General features: G+C 40.4%; 1 protein-coding gene across 1 annotated transcript in view; it reads right to left on the bottom strand.

Moving 5' to 3' along the window:
- The window catches only part of zfpm1 (zinc finger protein, FOG family member 1), a 107,625-nt gene that overhangs the window by 37,431 nt on the left and 43,143 nt on the right, over positions 1 to 27,051 (bottom strand). The window contains exons 2-3 of the mRNA XM_053319189.1: positions 21,515 to 21,661; positions 13,717 to 13,857 (exon numbers count right to left, since the gene is read on the bottom strand). Coding sequence (XP_053175164.1) covers positions 13,717 to 13,857; positions 21,515 to 21,661 — 288 coding nt within the window. The remainder of the gene's footprint in view (positions 1 to 13,716; positions 13,858 to 21,514; positions 21,662 to 27,051) is intronic.

Genomic DNA, 27,051 nt, shown 5'->3' with positions numbered 1-27,051 from the left:
TATGCAAAATAAGTTGAAATCTTTCAAAGTTCTGTTTTTCTTTTGTAAAAAATGTAAAAAAAAAAAAAAATGTTATTCTATTTCAGTGAAGCTTCATATTCAGCATAATTTAAGGTATTGTTTGGATTTTTCATAGCCAAAATAGAGAAGGACTGACTACAGCAACCAATAACTCTTTTATTATATTAAGCTACAGTAGACTATCCAAAACTACCCTGAGAGTGTTGTGAATTCCACAAATCTTGCATTCAGGGAAATGTAAAATACACCTATAGAAAGTATACTATGTATACTGTCTTATGTTTAGAAGTCAACAGTCAAAAAACTTGTTTTGTGTAATATTCATGTTTAGGTTAAAGACAAACATTACTGACTGGAGTCACGACTCGACGGGGAAAAAGGAATTCTTGGTTGAGATTTGAATGTGAAGCTGTGTGCGTGTCAGAGAGAACAAGAGAATGTAAGTTCATTCAAACCTCACTGACTATATGTATGTGTGTGTGTGTGTGTGTGTGTGTGTGTGTGTGTGTGTGTGTGTGTGTGTGTGTGTGTGTGTGTGTGTTAGAGCACGTACTCTACGAGCACAGCCGCTCCCTTATTCTCACTCCCACCTCCATCTCTCCCAGCCTTCCCTCTCTCCTCTGCTGTAGCCTGTCACAAATTGAAAGTGGAGACCTTCCAGAAACTATCCCTGATAATCACACATAAATTAATTAGAAAATGTTTCTTGACATTCTCTACGCACAGACGGGGGAGAGGAAAAAAGACTGAGGCAAAGCCACAAAATTAATTGTACGGTATGTGACTCCGATAATTAATTCAATCATTAATTCATGTCTGCTTTAACAACTCCTTCTGGCTCCCGCGAAAAAGGACGTTTCAATCAGGCCGGTATCGGCAGCGCCGGCCGGGGAGAGGGAGACGTAGGAAAAGTTAAAGAGTGATAGACTTGCTCGACACACTCAGGGTCATTTAGAGGTTCACCAATTAAACAGACAAGACCAAGAAGAGAGCAGCGAGTGAAGCGAACAAACAGAGGGAACATGAGAGCGGCTGTAAAACACAGAGATTCCCTTTTTTTCCTGTCTTTGTAGTCAGTGTTCATATCTAGACAGAGTACACAAATACTGTTGGAGTAAAGCATCGGGCTGTTTAATGGTGACCGCTGAAGGGTAGAGGAAGCTTTGACTTGGAAACTGAGAGGATTCGAGGATTTGTTTTTTTAAATTATTATTTCTATTCAGACCTCCACCATATATCTGGGTTTATATTCCCTGCTGCTAGATTCAATAAGATGAACCAAAGAGTGGCCTACTGCTCTGAATATGTGAAGGAATTCATTTCCAAACACGACCAACTTCATCTAAAAATAATACAACTGAACAATATGTTTTAAATATAAGACCAGTTTCACCTTCATGGATATTTTCTCCTTTATCAAACTGCTGTAACCCAAATGTTTCTCTACTGGTTACACTGTTATGTTGGCCTAAATTAGAAACCTAAGTTAGATTCAAGGTTCAAAGGAGAGAAGTGTGTGTGGGGAAATAATACAAGCGAGGGTGTGAGCAGTTGATCTCATAGCCGAAAGGGCATTAACACATTTGATGAACTAATTTGAGTTTTCTACCACCGCTTTACAGTAGCACACAAAGTCCTCTCAGACTTGGCCAACAAGTGATCGTTGTCTAATAAGGGAAGGAAACTGGTGAGGCCAAGATACTGTAGAGGGCAGAAAGAGAACGAGAGACAGAGCACGATAAGACAGATATGGTGAAGATGGGGAAAATGAGCTGAAAGCAGGAGACATGCCCCCCCCCCTTCCTCCCATACGTCTATTCTTACAGGGTGTGAGCATCCTCTCAAGGGCATAGAAAATGAGCAAAAATTGAGCTTGTGTTGGTTGTCATTGCTAAAAGGGGTCAGTGTAAGGTTAGGACTTGACTCGAACTAGGATTATAGCTTCAATATTTTTAAAATCCATACTATAATAAATAGTCAGATATGATGACAGTAAAATGCACAGAACATGCTGTATGTTTTATGGTAAAGGAGGCAAAACAGACAAGAGGGGAGATAGTTAGACCTTCGGCTTCATGCCGGTGTCACGTGTTCATGTACAAAGGTGGGGCTTAATAAAAATACAGACCTGGGTAGAGATCATGAGCCTCATTACAATTTACCAGAATTTTATCTGTCACATTTCAGCCAACAACTGAGCTCCATCAGCCTCCACACAAACTAATATTTACCTCCAGCTGCTCACAGGATTCTGAGAGATGCTCAATCAGCTTCAAATAAGGAAACATGCCCAGTTCTCCCTTATTATCTCATTTTATTAAGCGGTTCATTTAACTAATTCTACACTGTATGAAGGCAGTGATAAACTGTTTCATTAAGGCAGCAAAATACGTGTTATATTATTCAGTAGGGCTGCTTCAAATCAAAAGCATGTTGGGGAGAAATGAGAAATGAAACAACCACTTTATAACATTACTATAATATAAAACACATCGAACATATCTCATCGGTTTACTTAAAGGTAAAGTATATAAATACTGCTCACTAGACCATATTGCTGTAATATGTTTGTTTAATGGTAAGCCTTCATGGGAAAAGGAAACTGCATATACAGTAAATGATTCAGCTTCTTTCGTTTCTGATCCTGCCAACATATGTGGGTTTATATTCACTGGTGTTGCATTAAATGACGTGACCCAAACTGTTGGGGTTTTTTGAACTGAACATATCACCTAAAAACAACATAATGTTAATGTACACACACACCACCTCACTTGGTGCAATCTTCCACTCCCATAGTTCTTCATACCATTGCTATGCTGACGACATCCAGCTCTTCCTATCGTTCCCACCACCTCACAATCTCAACCTCAGATCTAGTCATGCCTCGCTGATCCTCGGCATGGATGAAGAAACGCCACCTTCAGCTTAACCTCTTTAAGACTGAGCTCCTTGTCATCCCAGCTGGTCCCTACACCAACAGATCAATATCCAGCTCAAATCAACCCAACTCATGCCCACAGAGTCTGCCCCAAACTTGGGTGTCATGATTGATGACCAACTAACCGTGGCCTTGATTGCTCGGTCGTGTCAATTTGCCCTGAACATCATCAAGAGGATTAGACCCCACCTGTCTGAGCACTCCTTTCCGGCAGGCCTCTGCAAATGTACGTTCAAACTTCTGCATATGGTCCAGAACGAGGCAGCACGTATGGCCTACCTGAACTGCCTCATTCAGGTCATATGTCACTCATCACACTCTGCCTATGAAAGGTGCCTGGTACCACCATCACCCTAAGATGCTAGCCAGACTCTTCTGTTCTGTAGTTCCCCGGGGTGGTAACGAGCTACCAAACTCCATTCAACCGCAGAGTCCCTGTGGATCTTTTTGGAAACTGCTTCAGACCCAACTCTTTCATTAACACCCTTGAACCTGATGGACTTAGCCTGTTGGCACTTATGTCCTATCAAACCTGAGCTTAGCTTTATAGCATTGGCTTGCGTCTCTCCTGACTAGATCCTTGCTTGTGTTGTTTTAACTCTCATGTGTAGGTAGCTTTGGATAACAGCATCTACCAAATTAAACATTGTGATATTGTCACATATACAGGATGTTGTGAGGTGGTTGCAGGAGAATGCAGGAATCGGACAGCCTGGTAATCAAGAGTGCCAGTGTCCTGTCCCGCCCACCAGCACCAGGTCTGTCATGTGCTCACACACCGGGTGTATGGGGGCTGCTGGGCTGATAGCAGCCGGACAGCATGGAGAAATGTCCCTTTAGATTAGAGCCTTTCGCCTATCAATCATTGGGGATGGAGGGGGGGGAGTGACACATCACAGACAGGATGGAGAGATGTGTGACAGTGTGTGAGTCAGTCAGAATATGTGGTGGAGATCAGGAGTGAGGGAGATGGAGGCAGAGGGCAACGCTGACTTTGAATGCTCCTCATGAGCTCCTGCTGCCAAGGTTAAAAGTTATAACACAGCTTTTCTCCTGGTTGTTAATGCTGAAAAAAATGATCCTGAGTTGGTTTAGGTTCAGATATACATACACATAACATCTTATTTTATGGACATGTGTTTTAGAATAAACACAGATTTATTATGAGCTTTTTGTGCTTTGTTATTGTCATGATACCACTAAGAGGAGCTCATCACAACAACCCTATCCAAGATATGCTACTTGTTTAAATGTTATGCCCTCATTAGAAGACAACTAAAGTAAGTAGTTTGAATAACAGCTGCAGTTAAGGTCCCAATAGGGAGCCTTAAAAATAGGACAGAAGGCTACTGTACAATAAATTAATATATTTACATGCTTTTTATTAAAACACTTTTACATTGTTTTTGTTTGGGTTACACAAATTACATGTCATGTGTTATCTAGTGAGGTTAAGAGGTGCTGATTGGTGGAATTTGTTGCACTTGGACAGAGCCAGGTTAGCTGTTTCCCCTAGATTCTAGGCTTAATGCTAAGATAAACTAGGCTTAGCTAACCACATGCTCGCTGTAACTTCATATTTAGCCTATGACCCACATACAACACTGTTTCTGTACTGTTTTGATGGTGAAAAAAAACATGCCTCCACAGAGTCCCTTCAAACTGCAGACTACTTCAAAGGTGTCTAAAACCTTACTGACAAGACAAGCCCTCTGGACACACGACAACCAATCATCATCCCCACAGCGGTTTGATTGATGGGTGGAATTGACAGGGAAGCTCGCAGGGACACCCTCCTCCTGAGAGACGTGGGAGTCTGCTGGCTGGAGATATGGAGGAAGGTTACAGAAAGAGACAGAAAAGAGAGCACAGTACGAGATGGATGGATGTGGGTTGGCTTGGTTCTGCTGGAGCCCACGGTTGATACATTGTATTATGATTGTAAATGTGGCAAAGAGGGGTTAGATGTGGCCAGTATTGCCCATTTGGTACTGTTATCCAAATGTTAGCTGTTGGACAGTTGTTGTTGTCCACTGTTTATTACTGTCCCTCCAATGTGGCACAGCAAGGAAACAGTGTCTATAAAAGCACCAACATATTTCAGCTTGCAGCCTTCATCAGGGCCTTGTTTTTTGTCTAAGTAAGTTCCATCATAAAACACTTTAAATGCTGTTTGCATTTGAAAGCTGCAAGCCGAAAAGCGTTGGTCTCACTATTTTTATTGACACTTTGAGTGCAATTTGATAATTCACCTCCAAATAACGTGGATCATCTGGATAAACAGCTGTCTGATCGTCTGACGTTGTTTTAGTGATCTTACCACAACCCCAGATTTCCATGATTACTTTAGTGTGTGTAATGTTATAACAGATTTCTTAAAATAAAACTTGTTTTCATACTGAAATGATCCTTCAAGGAGAGATATGAAAAGTGTTTAAATGACACCGACCTCAGTCCCGTGCTGTTTTGAGTACCTTTACCCACAGAGCCAACATGACGGCCTCGCTGTCATTTCTTCATACGCTATCTCCCTCATCTTTCTATATCTTCACCTTACCCACTTCCTACTTCACCTCTAATTTCACTATCTGAATTGCGGCTCTTAAAAAATCTCTCTCACCCCTCATCTCTCACTCTCATTGATCCTTAAACCTTCACCCCTCTTTCACCCTTCATTAGTTATCTCTGCACTGCAAACTCAATATTCTTTATTCCACACTGCCGCCTCCTCTCTCACACACACGTTCTTTTCACCTGTCCCTTTACTCTTCCCACCCCCCACCCTTTTCCCTCCACCCTTTCCCCTCCACCTTCGCACTGCAGTCTCTTCACTTCACTTACACTTCGTCGCTCTAACCAAAGTTCACCCCCTTTGACCCTGGCTAAGTCTGGAGATGACGTCTTGTCTCAGCGCTAGGAGTTAACTGTCTATGCTCCTGGTCAAGCAGATAACAGATAACACTCATTAATTGCAACACACACACACACACACACACACACACAGATATATGCGTCAGAACAGAAACTATCAAAAAAAGTGGGTTGATTCTAAAATTTCAGGTTTTATTCGAAAGTGGAAAAATGTCATAAATATGGTGTTAAAGGGTTAGGGTTAGGGTTAGACCGTTAAACTGTGTTTGTTTGCCAAGAGAAGAAGAAACACTGTTGTCCTTGATGTTTGTTTCAGCGGGAGGAAAAACAGGCCATATTAGTTTCAGGAGTTTGTGGATTTATATGAATATCGCAACAATGAAACAAGCGAACCGTCAGCAGTGCAGAAAAGTGGAATCCTTTACACAAACATCAAACGCTGCACTCAGCCATCCGTGACTAGATGGAGAGAAACAAAGGTCTTATCACATGTGGACAAAGTGATGAGGGTGCACCTTGTGCTGCTTGTGGTGATTTCAAAAAAAGAAAAAAGGAAAGGGGGTGGGGAGTGGGTGGTGGGTGGTGGTGGTGGGGGGGGTAAAGTTGCCGTGCACAGTATGCAAATGTGATGCCGCCAACGTCTTCCTTTCCTCACCCCAAATAAATGAGACTCTCAGCAGTGATAATTACGCATATAGTGTGCCTTCATGCTCCATTATAATTAACTACTGTATGATAACCCAACACCCACCCACTACACACACACACACACACACACACACACACACACACACACACACACAAACACACACACACACATACACACACACAGCCTGGTAAATAATAATAACCATTATTACGGCTGCCATTATAATGCTTTATTGGAGGTAATTTAAATGACTCTGTCGGGGAGGATAAGGAGAACAGAGTGCTGGGCAAGCAGGAAAACACTCGCCTCGGTCGCCTGGCTTCACGGAGCTCCTGGGGGGCAGACGAGGTGTCTGTGGGTGTGATTGGAGAGCCCAAAGAGGGACTTTTTTGTCATCCATGTCTCTCACACACACACACACATACACAAACACAGACACACCACACACCAGGAGGAAAGAGCTTAGCAACAAGATGCTCCACTACTACCTATCTACTTTTGACAGCGACATTTACACCTTTTTAAATGCAATTTGAAGAAAAGGCAACAAAATGTAACTTATATTTTCCAGAAGTCCAGAAACCACATATTAGATCCCTGAACCAACAGAAATCTAATTAACAATTTGATAAACAAAATTACCCAGCATCCCCTAAATCCAGCTGACTATCTGCTTTTCTTTGTCTTCAGTTATGTATCTTTAGATTTTGGTCTACTGATACTGACACTAAATTTGAATATCTGGTGCTTTGAAAAACTATGACGGCCATTTTTCTCTATTTTCTGACATTTGATACATCAAATGTCTATTCAATGAAAAAAAGAGAATAATAAGCACATTATTGAGTGATGATAAAAAAATAAAAAAAAAGGAATTGTCCGCTGCGGCTCTCTGAAATGTTTAATCATTCGGTAAAATGGTCATAAATGAAACCTAACAACAGGGAAGCAACACCGAACAGAACTACTGTGAGCTCAAAAAGTATTAAACACGTGCACAAAGATTCATAAGTTGGTGTTCAGAGTCAGGCTGCGACTTCATGTCCAAGTCGACTTCCAACAGTGTCAAATGTAAAAATGATCAATTTCCTCTCACATGAGACAGATAATTAAATCCTCACACCTGGAAAGAAGCTGCTGGTGAACGTTGGGTGTTTTCTTTATTGGAAAAATGACTTTAGAAACTATAACTTTAAATTATTTTTTATTTGATTATAAAAATAGTTGCAGATAAATGTGCTGATTAATTGACTCTAAAAGCCCAATCACCTCACACTGAGCTCAGCATGATGGTGGAGTTTGAGCCCCTTTTACAGGATGATGCATGTCACCCTGAGGTCCTGTCATAATGCTGTCAAGATGATGATTCCCTCACACTCCTGTCTATCATTTAGCATCCCAATCAGCAGCTCTAAACACTAAGAGCTGTAGACATGAAGGCTGTCCTTGAAGACAGCTCCTGTATATCATTAGATTAAATCCATATTCATCAACTGCTGAGTGTTGCAAATATTTTTTCCATGGCTTTTAAATTGAAATGGATATAAAACATATTTGCTGTTTAGTTATAGCTTCTCTTCGGCCACTGACAATGGATTTATAAGAGAGAATGTGTGGGGACCGCCAGGCAGCCAGCTAGCAAATGACAAGGGATTACTGTGACACCCATTTGCATATCAAGAATTTTAAGCAGCGAGGGAGAAAATATCGAACCCTCCAGCCTGCAAGGTCATTCAAAAGATAGTTTCTTTCTTTCTTTTTTTTTTTCTTCTCCTCATAATTTATTTTGCATATCATGCAGTATGGACACACTGTAGATTAAAAAAGACGGCTTTAGCATATCATGCCATCCCTGATAGGGAGCAGCTCCCACCTAGACTTCTCCTAGACTCAGTGCCACCACCACACCCTCATCAAACTGACTGGACACACACACACACACACACATAGATAGATAGAGAGAGAGAGAGAGGAAGAGAAAGAGAGAGTTGATTGTTTTAAGACCAAGTACACATCGGAGAAAAGAAACTGAAAATTGCTGAAGCCTCTAATCCATTCCAAGTTTATCATCTCTTTAATTTTAATGTTTTTTTTTTTCATATCAATGGAAGCCACAAAGCCAACATTTTGATAGCCGCTGTTGGCAGAAAATGGTTAAAAAAAAAGAAGAAGAAAAAAGTAGAAAAAAACAGGAGAAATACAACAAAAGCGCCGCCTGGACTATCATCTATGACTAAGGAATTTATTCAGATTGACATATAAACAACTCATTACAAACTGAGGAGAACGATGTCAAATGTGTCGATTGAAAAAAAAATGTTGTCGGTTGGTAATGAATTGTATTATCTTGAAGCAGGAAGAAAAGCGCTGAGCTGAGAGGATGAATTAAAAACTGTTCTGTTGTTGTTTTCTCTGTTGTATGTTAATATCAGCCTGTCTGAACAGTCATAATGAACGCCACAAAGAATTATTTGAATAAATTATTTGAATAAATTAAGAGATTATCATCATAAGCTTAGAACAGAAAGGGACATTTTCCTATCTAGGAATTATTGTATTTCAAACTAAATGAAATCAGGGTTTTGTTTTGTGGTGGGGTTTTTTTTACCTTTGAAATGTTTAATTTATGCATTTATAATATAGTCTGTCAGGTCAACTTTAGGACCTCATCACCTAAAAACCTGACGGACACTGTCACAGATTTACACAAACGACTGGAGAGTGAACAAATAGAGCTGGATGGAAAGAGGTGAAGAGTGACTGTCTGCACTGGTGAAGCACAAGGGGGAAAAAAGACATGGTAAAGGAAGGAAAGAGGACTATGTGCAGACAAGGTGTAGAAGAAAGAAGATTAGATTTGGGACCTTCTCTCTGTTTACCTGACGTTGTCGCCACTTAGACTTTCTACAGTCTTACAGGGACACTCTGATTATGTCACACACAGAAAAAATGGCTGTAAAAAGGGTGAAGGGAAGGAAAAGACACATTCATTGTAAATCTATTTCACTGCATCGTGTGTCAAGTCAGTGAAGCCAAGACTACACCGGAGTCTATAAATCTACTAAAATGATGCTCAATTAGTTTGACATGCAGTTGAGCATTAAGCTGGACAGGCTCTGTATATTTCTTTATTAATCATGTACACTGTGTTAACTCATTCTAGACATTTGAATCGTTCTGCAAGGTACTCACACTATAGAGCTCACACTGACTGTAAACATATTAGTTTTGTTTAGAGACAATTTCAATAAAGGTTATTCAAGCAGAATCGAGCTCACATAACCTTCAAACAATGTGACAAAGGTGTTGTTGCTCTGTGTGAGTACTATATAGTTTTCCACTATTAATGCAAAACTGCTGGAAGATGTAGTATATATATGTATTCAGTTAAGACTACAGCAGCCACTACATGTACATACTGTTCCAATAATGTGAAACACACTCACTACAGTTTAGAACAGATCTTTAGACAGCAGCCATGTGACTAATCTGATCATGACCAAAATCATCATCTCCGCCTAAAAAAATCATCAACAACCAGAGTCTGAAAAAATTAGTCTGAAGTCTTTTCTTCTTCTTCTTCTTCTTCTTTACTTTTCTGTTTCTAAAAGATGAAAAAAGAACTGCTCACACAAGCAAACATTCTTCAAGCACTCTTTAACATTTCACACCATTTTGCCCAAGAGTGCCAGAAAATATGGAGATCAAAACTTCCCAATGCTGCTGATATTTAATATTTATTCTTAATAGTGATTATTCTGGTGATCATCAATTTTAATGATGGTTCTAGACAGATTGGAAAACAGAGAAAAATTAGGAGTTTCCAGAGCCCAAACTAACTGGCTTATAGCGATGGTTTCGGCGTAATATCGACCTATGCATCATGAGGTCGGTCTAATCAGTGCCTCAGCCCTTTTTTTAATTTGGTTGCAAAATAGTGGAGTTAGAGCCATCAGCTGAATGGAAAGTTTGTAAGTACACCAGGAGTTTATTAAAATAAACACTTACCTGATGGCTTTTACTCTGCTGCTACTGCTAAAGCTGTAAACATCGTCAAAATATCGCGTGATCACACACAGCACATCTATCTGTGCGGGATCTCGTGAGATGTTTAGAGACTCCTGGTGTACTTACAGTACAAACTTTCCAATGTATGGATTTATGAGTAAAGACCCTATTTGCACTACTGTAGAAGTTTGATAACAATCCAGGCATTATTAGTGGGGTCATTTACCAGATACACTGGTGGTCCCGTTAGCGCCTGTACTAAGACATTCAGCTGATGGCTCTAACTCCACTATTTTCTGACCAAATGAAAATGAACAGCTGAGGTGGTGTTTAGATAGACCTCATGGTGCATATGACGCTAGGTCGAAATTACGTCGAACCATCGCTTTAAGTTGCTCATTTTGACTGAGTAACAGTTCAGATTGTAAAATTTGAGATGATAAAAGTAGCAAATCCTCACACCTAAAAATCTGCAACGGGCAAATAATCAAAAATCTAAATTGCTGTTGATGAAGATTTTCTGTCATACAGGCAGCAGGTCAACCAGCTAGCTAACTGAGCACTGATACTCACATAGCAGGGATGACTAGACTGCATATGAACCAAGTTTGTCTCTTTTCAGTGATGCAAGGATGCAGATTTAAACTTCATACAAAAAAAGAAAGACAACAAAAGACAAATTCAACCAATCAGAACCTGGAATAAAACTAAACTAAGTATAAAAAGCACAAACAAGGTGATAATATGTAAAGGTTGTAGTGACACTACAAACCACCAAACTGAACTCCCGCCCCTCCCATAAGATTAAACGCCAGGAAAATTCTGGTCCCGGGAGCGAGTGTCTAAAATCAACAACAGTGAGAAACGAGTGGAATGCCAACAGTCCTAGAGGAGATAAAACCTGTTTATTTCCATACTTTCTCTCTCATCTGTTTATGGGAAAACGTCTGATACATGGAGAACGTTTTGTATGAACAAGAGCACATTAGCTGCTGCCGTCCCCAGTTGTGACGCGCCGGACGGGGCGCGGGGTGGGGAGGGGGGGGGGGAATCAAAAAAGAAAAGGAAGAAGGAGAAACAATGAAAATGATGGAGGAGAGAAAAAGAGAGGTTGTTGGAGGAGGGAGGAGGTAGGGTTGTTAGTGGGGTTGTTAGCGGAGATGGAGAGACCAGAGGAAGGAGGAGGAGAAGGTGGATGGATGGAAGGAAGGGAAGAGAAGGGAGGGAGGAAGGGGGGAGGTGGAAGAAGAGGGAGAGGGAGAAGGGGGGTGAAGGGAGGGGGGGTTGACGATAAGAGAAAAATTCAGACCGGTCAAAGTTTCCTTTTTGCCAATCGTGCTCCTGATAAAGACAGCGCCTGCTCCGGAGCTGATAGAGGGGCTATCTCTCTCCCTTACTCTCTCTCCCCCCCCTCCTCCTCCCTCCTCCTCCTCCTCCTCTTCGCTCACCCGCCAGTTAGTTTGTGAGGAGGAGAGGAAGAGGAAAAAAAAGGGAGAGAGAGAGAGAGTGAGGGTCCCTATCAGTGCAGCATCATGGTGCTACCATCAACCAGCCACCGCGCGGCAATTAATATCGCTCCAATTACTGTTAAAGGGACAAGGCTGGGACAGGACGATAATGAACACATCCTCTCTCTCTTCCCCACCAGAGGAATTAAAAAAAAATACACGTGCGCGCTCACGTGAACGCACGCGCCCCTTGCACCGTGGTCGACGCACGTGCACGGACGCACATGAAACGTGCGCAGCTTGAAAAGGAAATAATGGCGAGATAGTGCGGTAATCTTCTTGCATTGTTTAACTCATTGAAGACAACAGACAGAGAGAAATAAATAACCAAACAAACCTCGATAAGAGAGGAAATAAATAATAAAATTATGGCGATTTACTTGTTATCTCCTCTTAGCCGCCTCTGTGTGTTTATGTGTATGTGTTGTTGGGTTGGGGTTTTTTTTTTTCTTTCGTTTTTTTTTTTTTTGTTAAGAGTTGAATAAATTTCCTCCCCGGCCTCTGTCACATTCATGTCTTCTCCTTACAGGGAGAGGACAACACGACGGATCCTGAAAGACATTTGGAAGAAGAGGCGACAACACAGAGGAACCTCTCTCTCTCTCTCTCTCTCTCACACACACACACACACACACACACACTGCAGAGCTGCTAGGTTCCCCTTCAGAGCATGTTACAGTAAGAGCTGAGATGATGTTGGAGTACAGATGGCACTGAATTTACATCAAACACCACCATTCTGTGTCTTCTGGCTAGTGATGTTGAGTATGAGTGTGTGGAGGTTAGGGGAAGTATCAAGAGAGTGTCCCGTCATCTTCCAAAAATGGCTGAATTTTAGTCGGTGTGTTTTAGCTGCTTCACCTTAATCATATCTTAACCATGCTGGAATTGTCATGAACTAATATATACAGTACATCTATGTTTGAGTGTTGGCTTTTCTAGAATTATTTAGGGTTTTCTAGAGTACTAGTGTTTTTGAGTGACGACAGTGTTGAGACCAGTATATTAAAGATAGCTGTCCATACATTCAGGGACTATTTCCAGCAGCGGAAGCATCCACATTTGGTGCTCTAGTGAGTATTTGTGGCTCACTTGTGTGTTTTTATCTGTTTATTGGACAACAGTGGAGCTCTATGGCACAGAGGAATAAGATATAAGAAACAGCACTAAATAGATCAATTCATTATGGGGTTTTTTTTTTTGTCTGTACAGGCGTGTTAACAATAACAAATATAGAATATTATCAGAGTTCTCCTTTCAGATTAAATGAGTTTAATAAAGCGAGAAGCTAATTTGAAGAAAATCTATAAAAGCTTGAACAAGATAAAGTAAAACACTAAAAGCTCTGATCAAAGAAGCTTCTCATGTACGTATTGTGTTCTGTCTTCAGCTCCCTCAAGTATGAAAAAAAACACAGGAATAAACTTGGAGTTGACAAAGTATCGCAGTAGATGAAAAATGACAAGTCGAGTGCAGTTTCATTCTCAGTTTTTAACAGGATATAAAACATCCTAACATGAGTTGAATGTAAATCAATTATTTGTTGAATGGTTGAATTTGAAATTGAATCTGTTTTCACTCGAATGTTTGTGCAGTGGCTCATGATGATCAGGAAAATAACACTTTCAACATAAATTAATTTGACACTGAACATAAATACCTGATCACTCATGACCTGTTTACTGTGTGTGTGTGTGTGTGTGTGTGTCTGTACTAACCTGGACCCCTCCACTGTAACAGATCCTCCTCTTCCTCCCCGTCCTCTTCCTCCTCCCCACCGCTGTGTGTCGGCCCTTGCTCCTCTCCTCTGTCTTCGTCTTCTTCGTCAGGGCCTCCTCGAAAGTCTTGCGTCCTGGGCTCTGGATACAAAACACACACACACACACACACACACACACAGTCAGGTTTACAGTCATCCTGACAGCTTCAATTTTAAACTTCGGCCTTGGAACCTTCACGTCGATGTGTGTCTAAATGTGTGTGTGTGTGTGTGTGTGTGTGTGTGTGTGTGTGTGTGTGTGTGTGTGTGTGTGTGTGTGTGTGTGTGTGTGTGCTGTTCTCGTCTGTTGATCAAAGGCAACGGCGAAATGACTCCCTGAGCTGTGTAACACAACACCTCGCCACGCAGAGATGGACCCTTTGATTCTGACTGCAACTATGGAGAATCAAAGACTCATCAGAGACACACACTCTCCCTCTCTTTTTTTGTTTTTTTGTCTTCTGCTACTTTCTCATTCTGTCATTTCCCCCCGCCCCCGCTGACCATAGGGAGGTGTCATGGCTCTATCTGTGCATCTCCTCCTCTTGGCCTGTCACCTTTAGCAGTGACTGAGGCCGCCTGTGTTCCTCTAATCAGCATTGATATCCCCACCATTGATCAAGCTGATTAGCCTCCTGCTCGCTGATCAAAGAGATCTCCGTGTGTGTGTCTGCACGTGGCAGGACCTGTGTGTGTGTGTGTGTGTGTGTGTGTGTGTGTGTGTATTTGATGCATTTATCCATGCATGCATATGATACGTGAACCCTGAACTTTGCCTGCGCTGCAGTTATCAGCGAGTTCATCGCAGCGTCCTGTCCCTCCCTATTAGCAGGAGTGATTAGTTAGATTAGATTAATAGTTACATCACAGCACCTCAGGCTATCTGAGCTCAAGATCGCTCTCTTCTTGTTCTCACAGTCTTGCATCATAATCATCAGGCCAAGGGTTAGGGTGACTCAAAAGCTGACTGCACAGAGCCGGATCACAAACATCTCTCTTATTAATCTCACTAATAATGAAATAAGTCACCTTACTTATCATTAAACTCTTTTTCTTTAAGCAAGGGATTTCAGCTGAGGGGTGAAGGCAACTTTTTAAGAATCTCAGAGGCTGCTCCTAATAAAATGACTTTTCTTTCTTGTTGCAAGTGAATTATTTGTTGGTCTTGTGTAGGCTAACAAGTTAAAAGTACTGTTTGGATCATAAAATGAGGGGCATCCACTAAACAACACTGTGTATTAGGCGACTAATGGCTTCACTTTAATGGCTTTATGAGTCAGTGAGCCAATATCATACAAGATACAGTATCACTCATGCAAGAAGCTCTCAGTATAGATTAGGTAAGTTCTTAAATGTATGTACGAGTGAGTCAAGAGAATTACTGGCATCTATCAATGTTTTCAGCATCTAGTTTTGTGTCAAAGTGGTGTCTCTTATTCTTTATATCTATTCTAACAGAACTGCTGACACTGATAGATTTGTCATGTTTTTGTTTGCTGATTTCTGACGGCAGGACTTGAAGCTCTGGAACATTGTTGGTCACCTTGTTTGGATGTTATTGGCACGTGGTGATCAAATGAACAGCTGACAGTTTGTTGTATCTGACCTGGAACGCTCACATGAGCAAAGCTGAGAGGAAAAAAAGGGACTTTTCGAATGAGAATATGTTGATCTAAGATAGATGTAAAAATGACTATGAATATGACATCTGTCAGCTATAGTGGGAAATTAGTATGATTCTGTCTCAAAAACCCAATTGACTGCTTGCTATGAAGTATTATTGAGTAATGATTATGCAGGGAGTGGTGAATGAATGAATGGAGGTGTGGTTACAGAAAAGGAACTGTGGTGCTGCAGTATCACACACCACATCTGTACCAACATCAATTTACTTTGATAGTGTTGATATGTGTTATATATAAAACATGCAAAATATGTAGCTGCCTAAAACCAATAGATCCATATGACACTTTAATATTTAACCAGGCTAACAAAGCAATGTTACTGCAGATGATGTTTTTTTTTTTAGCACTAAATCTTTTTATTAATTTATAGAAGGGTGGGGTGGGAATGGTGGTGGGGGAGATAAAAATTGTCTTTGTACATTGATGAAAAATGTATTTACAGGTAAACAGTTTAGAAAGTAGTCATTTCTGCTTGTATCAATTAAGTGTTTGATCAAAAAAATGAAGTATCATATTATGCTGTTATAGAAAATATGAATGATACCTGCCGTGAGAATGCAGAGTGTTAGAAAGAGTCATTATCTTTACAACACCTTTAATTCTAAATAAAATGAATTCACTTCCCCTCTACCTCCTAACTTCTACCCTCCTCTTCACGCCCCTTCCCCCCCTTGCCCGAATCCCGCCCCCGTCTTCAGCCTCCTCCCGATAACACCTCGCCTGTCTGCACAAAGGCCGTGTTTACCCTTGCATTCCCGCTCCGATAAACAGCGATAGCGGCCCCGATCGATACCGGCCATAAACGGCCTCGGCGTTACCACGTGACGCCCTCACACTCTGCTGTTATTAATGTAACAGCTGAGAGATTGGATCTGCATCGTCAAATAAATCAACACACACACACACACACACACACACACAGAGGGAGAAGCAGACATACACATACACATACACACACACACCATCCATCTTCACATCACGTCCACCTTTCAACCTCCTCCTCCACACGCAAACACTCATATGTGGCGACATACTGTACACACACTAAAGCAAGCAAACCCACACACACACACACACACACCTCCCCCCCTGCCTAAACAGTGCCATTATTTTCAGCTATAAATCACATTGAATGGCACATTGATTTTATCCTGCAGGGGCTGAAGCGAGGGAGGGGAGCTGGAGACACAGTTATTGCGTTTAATATTATCAATATTATCTCCCATATCATCTCAGACAGGGAGGCAGGTATCAGGAGGAGTCGACAGACACTTTTCTGCCAAACTCCCCTCCACCTCCTCCCCCTCCTCCTCCTCCCACCTCCTTCTCTCTTCTCTTTCCTCCCCCCACCCGTATAAGCGAGACAGTCTCCATCAATCTGATAAGCTGAACTTCCCCTGTCACACCTGCAGGGCAAAGTCACCCAACAATCTCTCCTCCAAACTTCTACAAGCCCCTTCTATACGTTTACTGTCTCGCCTCTTTCTCAGTTAGATTCTGTGTCTTGTCATTTACATGTGTTGCTCATACAGTCTTATGTGTTTATCCAATGATCATCTTCCACCCAGTGTGCACTGTAAGTGTTAAGAAGGCTCAAAACGTTAGTGGCAGCTGTGGTGGTCCGTGGGTGTCGATGCTGGATCTGATCAGTGACAGTGCTGAGCAGAGTTTAGTGAATCTAATAAGCCACAGCATCTAAATCTGAGGTGAGAGCGTAAGAAATAGAGCAGTTGGCGGTGGTGGCGGGAGGGCAGGAGGGTGTGGCGTGGCACGTAACAGGGATCCCCGGGAGGATTAGAGCCCAGGACGCTGTGGTTATGTAGCATGTGTATTGAGTATAATTTGTATTTAGATCATTTTATATATTTTTGTATTGATATAATTCTATATATTTTTATTTTTATTTGTTTATTTTTGTATTTATATAAGTTTGTATATTTTTGTATATTATGTGAGCATGCTGCATTATGTAACCATCATTTTGATAGTGGACTAATCGTTGCCATCAGTCATTTTTCAAGCAAAATACCAAACAAGTGTGATCATTTGCTGCTTCCGTCATGATAATAAACTATATCTTACATAACCGAATATCTTCAACTGTTTGTCAAATAAAACACATGATGTGAACAAATCTTCTTGGTCTGTGTTATTATTACAATGTGCTTTTTTCACTATTTTCTTACATTTTATAGACTAAACTAAGCGATAATAAACAGATTAGTTGCCATATTAGACCATTTTATCTTTATGCTTTGTTATAATGCTATCTCCATCACTGTGTGAAGTCTACATCATATTGAGAGATTAAGTATAATCTGTCCACACTCTCATAAATGTTATTTGTATTATTGTTGTTGCCGTTGTTTTATAATGAAACTATTGAATCATTTTAGTTTGGACCATCAAAACAAAGCCAGAAGTTTTCATTGCATTTACATAATAGTGTAAGATTTCATGAATACATAATTGTGATGATTTGAAGCTGCATAATCAAGTGATTTAAAACCTACTGCAGGTGTTGGACAGAATAAAGAGTGTCCCAACACCCGCACACCTGCTGGTTGAAAGATTTTATTGCAATCTATTGATCTTGTTGGTAAGAACGATCAATGATTTCAACTATATCATTTATTGGTGCAATAACAACAGCAGGTCTTAGGGTTAGGGTTAGGGTGGATGTGTGGATGCTTAATGATACGTTTGATATCATACATGTGTTTGTTAGCTCCCAGAGGCTTTAATAACCAAAAACCGTCCCTGGATGAGGGCACGACAATTGAGGTCAAAGCGAGGTAACGCATTGACTAATCAGGCCACAAGTGGATTTTTATCAGGCTTCCTGTGATGTAGAAGTATGATTGCCTTGTTATGAAAAAGGAACTTCACTTGTTTCGACGGATCACTGCAACTGTTGAACGATTCTGAGAAGAGAGGGGAAGAAAAAGAAAAATGCAACAAAAAAGAGAAAACTCACCACAACAGAGACAGATGTACTAAATGCAAGGTTCAAGTCTCCCTCAATAAAGTGCAGTATGTGTGTGTGTGTGTGTGTGTGTGTGTGTGTGTGTGTGTGTGTGTGTGAGTGTGTGTGTGTGTCACAGCATTGTATCAGCATTAATAAACTGGCTCTCTCTCTGTCAGGTTGAGGAGGGGGGGGGGTGTTATAGAGAGAACACAGTGCTTGGTCTTGTTACTGGTAGAATGTGTTTTTCTTGCTAAAGTTATCAAGGGCGGTTATCGCCAATGTGTGTGTGTGTGTGTGTGTGTGTGTGTGTGTGTGTGTGTGTGTGTGTGTGTGTGTGTGTGTGTGTGCTCTCTCTCTCTCTTCCAGATGGTGGATAAGAGGCCTTGCCTTTATTAGCCAGCGCTGGCCAGATAAAGACCTGGTATTGATCCCAGGTTGAAAGAGCAGGTTCGTCAAACATGGCTGATTTACAGAGAACTGATAATGGCAGCGCCGGGCAACCGAGGAACCCCAGAGAAGAGAGAGAGAGAGAGAGAGAGAGACAGAGAGAGAGAGACAGAGAGAGAGACAGAGAGAGAGAGAGACAGAGACAGAGAGAGACAGAGGAGTAAATCAACAGTGTTATTAGGAGTTGTGGGGTAGGGGTGCAAAAAGGCTAAAATACAAACAAACACACACACACACACACACACACACACACACACACAAGAAACAAAGACCCCAAGTCAGTTTGCTATTGACAATCAAACTTGCTCACATGCGCAGCATGCCTGAGCTCTCTCTCTCATCTTCTCCTTCTTCTTCTTCTACTATCTAATACACACATAACCCACCCCTCACCTCACCTCACACACACACACACACACACACACACACACACACACACACACACACACCCCTAGCTAATCTCTAATCTCGTCTCGATTAGCACCTGACAGAATTTCCATGGGTTTATCAAACCGAGCCAACCAACAGACGCTTATCACTTCCAGCCCCCAAAATTTCACAAGAGCAGGAATTTTTGAGATTAAAAAAAAAAACACACACACACACACACACACACACACACACACACACACACACACACACACACACAGCGAGTGAAATCTTGAATAAGTGAAAAGAATATGACTGAGAACTCTGCTATCACGCGGTACAAGGAGGAGGAGGAGGGAGGGGTGATGCAGAGGGGGGGATAAGAGGTGCACGAAGGGGCAGATTCAGTGGAGCCACGGTATTCTTCTTTTTTTTCATGTTTTTTTTATTTGTTTATACACAATAGAGATGAGAGAGTGGTGCATGTAGACAGCTTCACCCTCATAATGACTGTACAGTAGGGATTTTTTTGTTGTTGTTAACTGTTGACGAGAGAATTGATGAGATCTTACAGTAACCACAATTAACTGCCAGCTGAGTACATTTGTAGACTTTTAGAAGAGCTGCTCACTGCTGATGCTCCCTGTCACAGATTAGAATGATACAGAGTCACATCTGTATCATTCTAATCACTGAGATAGATATGATAATAACTACACAGAACTGAGATGGTGAAACACTCTGATGGTTTTCCTGATGATGAGATGGAACTATGAGTGTGAGCAAGTGATCAAAGGGACTATTTCTTGTTACTGTGCATTATCTGGTATAACACTTAATTTAAGGTAAAGTACTTCTACCATCCACTATGTGTCATGACTTTAAATATGGGATATGAAAGAGGCCCAGTTTAGATTTTAGTCACTTCTGTATTAACTCAAGTTTCACCTCTTTGGTTGCATTTTTCTGGTTTATGGTCCAAATATGGTGTCAGCCATGTCTCTTATTGGATATTCCCCTTGGCCTGAAGTCACATGACCATATAGGCAGCCCATCTTGGTCGATACCCCCATTGGCTGATACATGTCTGGATGTATATAGCTGGTTATTTTTAAAATATTTTTCTGTTTTAGAATACAAAGGCCAAGAGCTGAAACGTGTAGGTCTACTAATAAAGTTGGAGATTTCTTTAAGACTTCAAGCCCTGACACAAGAGATATCATGTTTGTGTGTTTGTGTTATAATAATCTATGTGCAGTGTTACAGGTGCATGTAGAGGCTGTTATATTCAATCTAACCTCCACTACTGAAAAATAAACATTTGAAAAAGGAAATAATTGATTGATCATTTTGAAGCAAAAACGCTAAAAAATAAATAAATAAATAAAAAGTTAAAAGTAATCTTTTCTGGTTTGTCAGTGGTCTATGACTGAAAATTGAATATTAGGAATGCAACTAATGATTACTTTCATTATCTATTAATTAATCATATTTTTTGATGAATGGATTTACTGTCTGGTCACACCAACATAAGGTATGTGACTGTTCATACATGTAGATAAACTGCTCATTCTCACATGTAAGAAGCTGGAACATGTTTCTGCTTGAAAAATGACTAAATTGATTATTGATTATCAAATTATTTGCCATTTAATTGTCTGTCTGACTCATTGATGAATTCACCAACGGTTTCAGTTCTAGTGAATATTTTTTAGACTGTCCAACAGACAGAAAAAGCATTTTATCGACCAACATGATTAACAGTAATGGCCAAGAATCAGCTAAATGAATCATTGAAGTTCTTACAGGGTTACATACAATTTAATGTGCAATCATAATAAAAGGTCAGCTCTGTCCGGGTGTGCTGTGATTGGTTAGCAACACAATTCCTACTTTACATGTCAAAGTTTGCCAAAGTAGAACACTGTGGAACTTCATCTTCATCACAGTGATTCAGTTAAATAGTGTTTCTAAATAAAGACACCTGTTCTAGGTGTGATGTTCTAAAGTTGAAGCACCACAAACAGAACTCTGTGAACTGTGGTGAAGGCAGCCTGGACAAATGAAACCATCAATCTGCATGACCAGATAACACATTCTAACAGTGGATATGATGGAAATGAATATATTTACATTGTTTCAGAGAAGATATTCTGCTCTAAAACAAGGATAAAATGTTACAATTCAACAGCTAATATGTTTCTGATCAATCTATCAGACAGGAACAAGCATCAGGCCTACATCTGCTGCTCATCCCCTCACTTCACTGAACACCTCCCACCTCTCACCTTCATTGTACAGCGGTGTGTACGGAGGCGGGCTGGAGCTGTCGCCTTCCGCCGAATCGTCCGGGTCCGAGGCTCCTCCCTCCTCGCCTGATAGGCTGAGGTTGTCCGGCGTGTTCTCCTCGCCGCCGTCGAGATCACCGAGGGAACCTGCAGGAGGAAGAGAGAGGGACGGTGAATCACTGACATTCTGACACTGGTTGCATCTACTGCTGAGTCTGGAGATACTTCTGGGAGGGATGGATAATGTTTGTGGGTGGATGGAGGCACATTTGCAGCAGTTATTAAGATAGTTTATTAAAGGTCAGTTTAAAGATAAATTATAAATAAATAAAATATAGTTGGTAACACTTTTCTTTAAGTCCTATTATTTAGCATTTATAAGAAATACACCAATATAAGCAGATTTAAGTATTTAATAATGTACAATATTTATGAGGAATTATAACTTCTCCTATGATGACATATTACAATAATAACATAGATATTATACACTATTACAATTGTGTTTTACTGTATTGTCATTCATTATCTGTTTATATTAGGGCCCAACACATTTTTTTGCAATGATCCTTTAAAAGTAGTTATCAAACACTTGTGACAAAGATATGTAATGGAGGCTGTGATATTTAAGAGCTTAACTATAAACTTTATGTTCTGAAATGACATCAGTGCTCTGAAACAGTTTTATTGGGAATTTAATAATTATAATTAGCTACGAATACTTTTTTTTTTTTGTTAAATCGGCACATATCAGGCAATATATATTAACCATTATCGATATATCTGTCGATACTGGCAGATAATATCAGCTGACAGATATATCAGTCAGACTCTAATTTATACACCACGATAGTTATGAGTTCTAGCAGTTAACAAATACCTAAATGACATTATAATGTGTTACAAAGCATTACTGAACTGATTATTTACTGCTTATAAATATAAAATAGAGGCACTTAAAGAAAAGTGACCCATATTCAAATGAGATCAGGTGGCCTCCAAACAAAATACACGTGAATAATAGTAAAGAAAAAAAAGTGTGATATAAAGTAAAGCACTCTAGAGATCTCTGTGTGTATTCAGAGTGTAATATAACACTGCAGGTCTGTGGAAGCAGAAGGATTGGAGTTTAATTGGCTTCCCATGAGCCTTGGGTCTAAACAGAGCGGTGCAGGAGAGGTGAAAAAATAAAAGAAGTGAGATTGTTCAACAAGCTACTTATGATTGTATGTAAGGGGGGAGGGAAAAAATACCCTAAACACACTGATTTTCTTTAAATATATGAATATATATATATATATATATATATTTAACTGGTATCCTTTAAAAAAATGGTTTCAATAATTGGACACGCTGTACGGTCTAATCCAGAAGATTAATAGCAGAAGCCAAGGGGGACCTTAAAGCCAAATTACAGTATACCTAAAATTGTAGCTAAAAGAGTGATTAGTGCAGGGCTGATCTGTATCAATTACAGTTTCATAATCCCTGCTGACCATAGTAATTATACAGTACTTTTGATCTATTTTAGCCTGTTTGAAGATTATATCCTTAAAAAAAAAAAAAAATGGAGTGAGTTAATATGGATTTAATGTGACTGCTTCATTAACAACTCTCCCTCTCTATATAAGATGAACGTATCGCTTTCAACGCCGCATTAACAGCTCTTCTCGCTTGTTTGTGTGTATCTAGAAGGCGAGTGAGTTACAGTTATTAGTGTTTCCAGGCTCGCTGATTCACTTTCTATTACGTTGGAGCGCGTCCGATGACACGCCGAGTTCTCAGCTCCCCGAGAGGATGCCATGATAGAATGATTCATTGGTTTAGAAGGAGGGGGTAACCGTTGCTTTTAAGAGGATTAGGGAGTGCTGGAGTGAGACTGTCAGAGAGAGAGAGAGAAGGGGGGGGGGGAAACAACACACACGCATAATGATGATATATTGGAAAGTCAAGGAGGGTGGGCACATTGTTTTTTTTGTTTTTTTTTTGAGTAAGTGAAATTAATACATAGAGGGAAAGCCGCTTTTTTTTTTTTTTTTTTTTAACTCCCCCTAAAAATCCAGACAGGTTGTAAATTAATTTTCCATTAGGTTGTGTCGAAGCAACGGAGGGGATTGTTTCGGAGCTAAAGCCGTGACTGGGGGGCGTATATATTTACAATGCTGGAACAAAGGAGTCTATAATCTATACAAAGCGCACAACAATACCCCATGAATAAAGAAGCTTGTAGAGGAAAAAAAGGGAGAGGCAATTTTTCTAATTCTGTTAATTTCACTTCCAAAGCAATTAAAAAGCAGGCAGAGATAATGCTTGGAAACAATCACCGGCTGACAAAGTGTTTCTGTCTTTGTAAATGAAACATCTTTAGGGCTAATTTCAACTTCCACGCCTGCATGGTTCACTGTAATTTCAGATAAAAATTAACACAGCTAGATTTGGACCTTCATAAGAACAAAAAAAAAAAAAAAGATCGATCCTGTATACAATATTTTTAGAATTGGCTCGAGTTTTTTTTTTTTTTTTTTTGCTAGATCTAATTTTCAGTATCTGTGAGGACATTTTCATACAATTAATTTTCCTTTAATCATAATTGTACAAAGGGACTTCTCTGTATAAAATTTCCAATTATATTTCCTGTTTAAAATGTTAAGTTTGAATTATGATTTCTTTTTCCTCATTACGGCTCGGCCTTTTTTTTAATGAATCAATCGCTGCATCACTGCTTTCAGACATCAAATGGTGCGGAAAAGAAAAGTTCCAGCTCCCTTACTCTTTTATCCAAGGAGAAATATTCTCTCTTTCCTCCCTTTTCTCTCTCTCTCTTTCTCTTTCTCTTTCCTGTCTCGGATAGTTGCCAGAAAGGATAGCGGGAGGCTGAGTGGAGGGGTTGGGTGGGTGGGGGGGGGGGGTTGTGTGATAAAAAGCGCTGCGCATTCTACTTCATTTGCCAGTTTTAAAAGTTAAAGCCTTATTAATTGTTACGCTCTGTGATATATCCAACAGGAAAATTGGACTGAGCTCATTTCCAGAGATGGAGAAATAATAATAATAAAAAAAAACGAGGGACATCAATTAAGTTGAGACTTATCCAACAGCACCGCTTAAACTTTCGAGGTTGTGAGCTAAAAAAAAAAAAAAGAGAATCTAAACTGTTAATGAAAAAAGAGCCTCGAGCTCCCACTTCAAACTTAACACTCTCCAGCTTACGGATAAAACTTTCAATGGAAATGTTGAAGAATGAAATGGTGTTCTTGATGAATTGAGGAGGAACACAGAACAGAACATGTGGTTATTGTTGCTGTGTGTTTGGATTGGAGGGAATGTAGTCTATTAGCAGCCACACTGCCTCATGATGATTACAGTCAAATACACAAGCTGTTCCACATGTGATGAAAGGCCATTTCCAATAATAATGAAATGAAGCTGAAAGCGTAATCAATGATCATTTAAACCACAGAGAACGCAGCTCATCATTGTTAGAGATCACGCTGAAGATTCAAGCCAAAAAACTTCAGGTCTCATTTATTCCATTTTCTTTTCTTTGTTTTTCTTCATTTTCTTTCTGTTCTACACTTGTTCTGTCTTATTATCAGCTTGTCAATCAACTGAGAAGCACTTTGAACTACATTAATCTGTATGAAAGCTGTTATATAAATAACATTTGACTGATTGATTGATTTAGTAAATCATTTGAAAAAAAAAAGAAAAAAGCTAAAGAAGGCAGTGGAATCCTTAGTCTGATTATTTAATAGTCTCAGCAGCTAAAAATCCCCAAATACATCCAGTGTAAAAACTAAGTGTCATTTAAAATGTTTAAATATCAATAAAACCCTGATTTTTGATCAGTTTTCAGCAACATGACAAACATGTGCTCAGTGTTCTGTCTTCTTGGTGTAAATGAGCCAATCTGATCAAATAACAAGCTTACAACACCTGATGATGATCAGCTGCACATTTGAACAGTAGTAACCTGCTATTTATTTTGCACATTTTGATGCAATAATACATTGATAATGACAACAAATTGATTGATTTCATGTCAGTCAGTTAGAAATGAAAAGAGATGATAGACCATTGTATCAGGAGAAAAATAACCAACAGTATTTGGATGATTAATGATAAATTGTTTAGATGATTCCTATACTAAAATATTCAATATTCTCAGGTTTTGTGAGTATATTCTGCTTTTCTTAAATGATAACAAACTGAATCTTTTTATTCTAAAACTGATTGCACAAAACAAGGAGACTGATCTTGAGCTTTAGCAAATTCACTTTTTTCGTACATTCCATTCAACACCCACACCTAGCTGAGATCAAACTCAAGACCGAGACCTGGATGTAAGATGTCTGATTTAAGGGCCGACTGTTCACGAGTGCACACTCAAATTCCTCTGCTCACATTTTACAGCAGCAGAACACATTATTAAGCTAACAGAATTTAAATTGAGGAAAAAAATGATAGAGGTCTGGTGTTGAAATAAAGTTAGAGAGTCCCTGTTTTCTTGATGAGGCCGACACAGATGTTGTAGAAGAGGAGCACTTGAGCTGCAGCACAGACACTGCAGCTGTCTGTCTCGGAGGCGCGAGGAGAGGCAGAACAAAGTGCTGCAGCTGATGAAGGCGCCAAAGATACTGCTTTATTAACTCTCCGTCCACATCAAACCTGCAGCGAGCAGCCCGCTGATTAAACACAGAGACAACACACATCAAACCTGCATGCTCAACAAGCCTGATTAAACAGACGCAAGCCTCGCCGCTCTCACGCTAATAACCCACCACACACACACACACACACACACACACACACACACACACACACACAAATACATTAGACCTGAAAGCAAGAGAAGCACAGAGAGAGAGAGAGAGAGAGAGAGAGAGAGAGAGAGAGAGAAGCGCGTGTATCAGAAAATCACAGACTTGAGAAGAAAGAGAATTTTAGAGAAAGAAAAGGAGGAGAGGATGGGAAGGAGAGGAGGATGTGTGAGGCACCTGACACAGAGTCACGCACTGGAGAGGAGCCACTTATTGATCAGAGTGAGGAGAATTACCCACCACTGAGGAAAGACTTTTTAATCAACTTTGCACTTTAAACACTTCCCTCGAACGCTGCATGGGCTCTTATCACAGCTACCGCGGCTACCGTTCTCTACCTCCAACCCTCGTACGACAGCCCCGCCCCCCCCCCCCCCCCCTCACTCCCTCCCACCCCTCCACAAACCTCCCCGTGATATATCGATCCGTTATATTCAGCTTCAATAAAAATCAGCTTTTTCCCTCCTCAGCCTTTAGGATCTGGAGCCACTAACGACTTCCCATTGATTACTCGGGGGATGACAAACTTGAGCAAAGCAATGGATTTTTCTTTTTTTTCCTTTACTGATCTGAATTCCCTGGGACTTACTGACCATCCCAATGTGATGATAAAATACCCAGAGTGCTGTGGGAAGAGGGGGCAGGTGGGGGTATGGATAGGTCACTAGCACTCAGCTATTAGCCCATTTTTCTCCAGTGGCCATTTGCGGTATTGCAGCA

This window comes from Scomber japonicus, chromosome 5 (genome assembly GCF_027409825.1).
Source record: "Scomber japonicus isolate fScoJap1 chromosome 5, fScoJap1.pri, whole genome shotgun sequence".
In the NCBI taxonomy this organism is placed as follows: Eukaryota; Metazoa; Chordata; class Actinopteri; order Scombriformes; family Scombridae; genus Scomber; species Scomber japonicus.
This window is presented reverse-complemented; position numbering and strand designations above follow the sequence as displayed.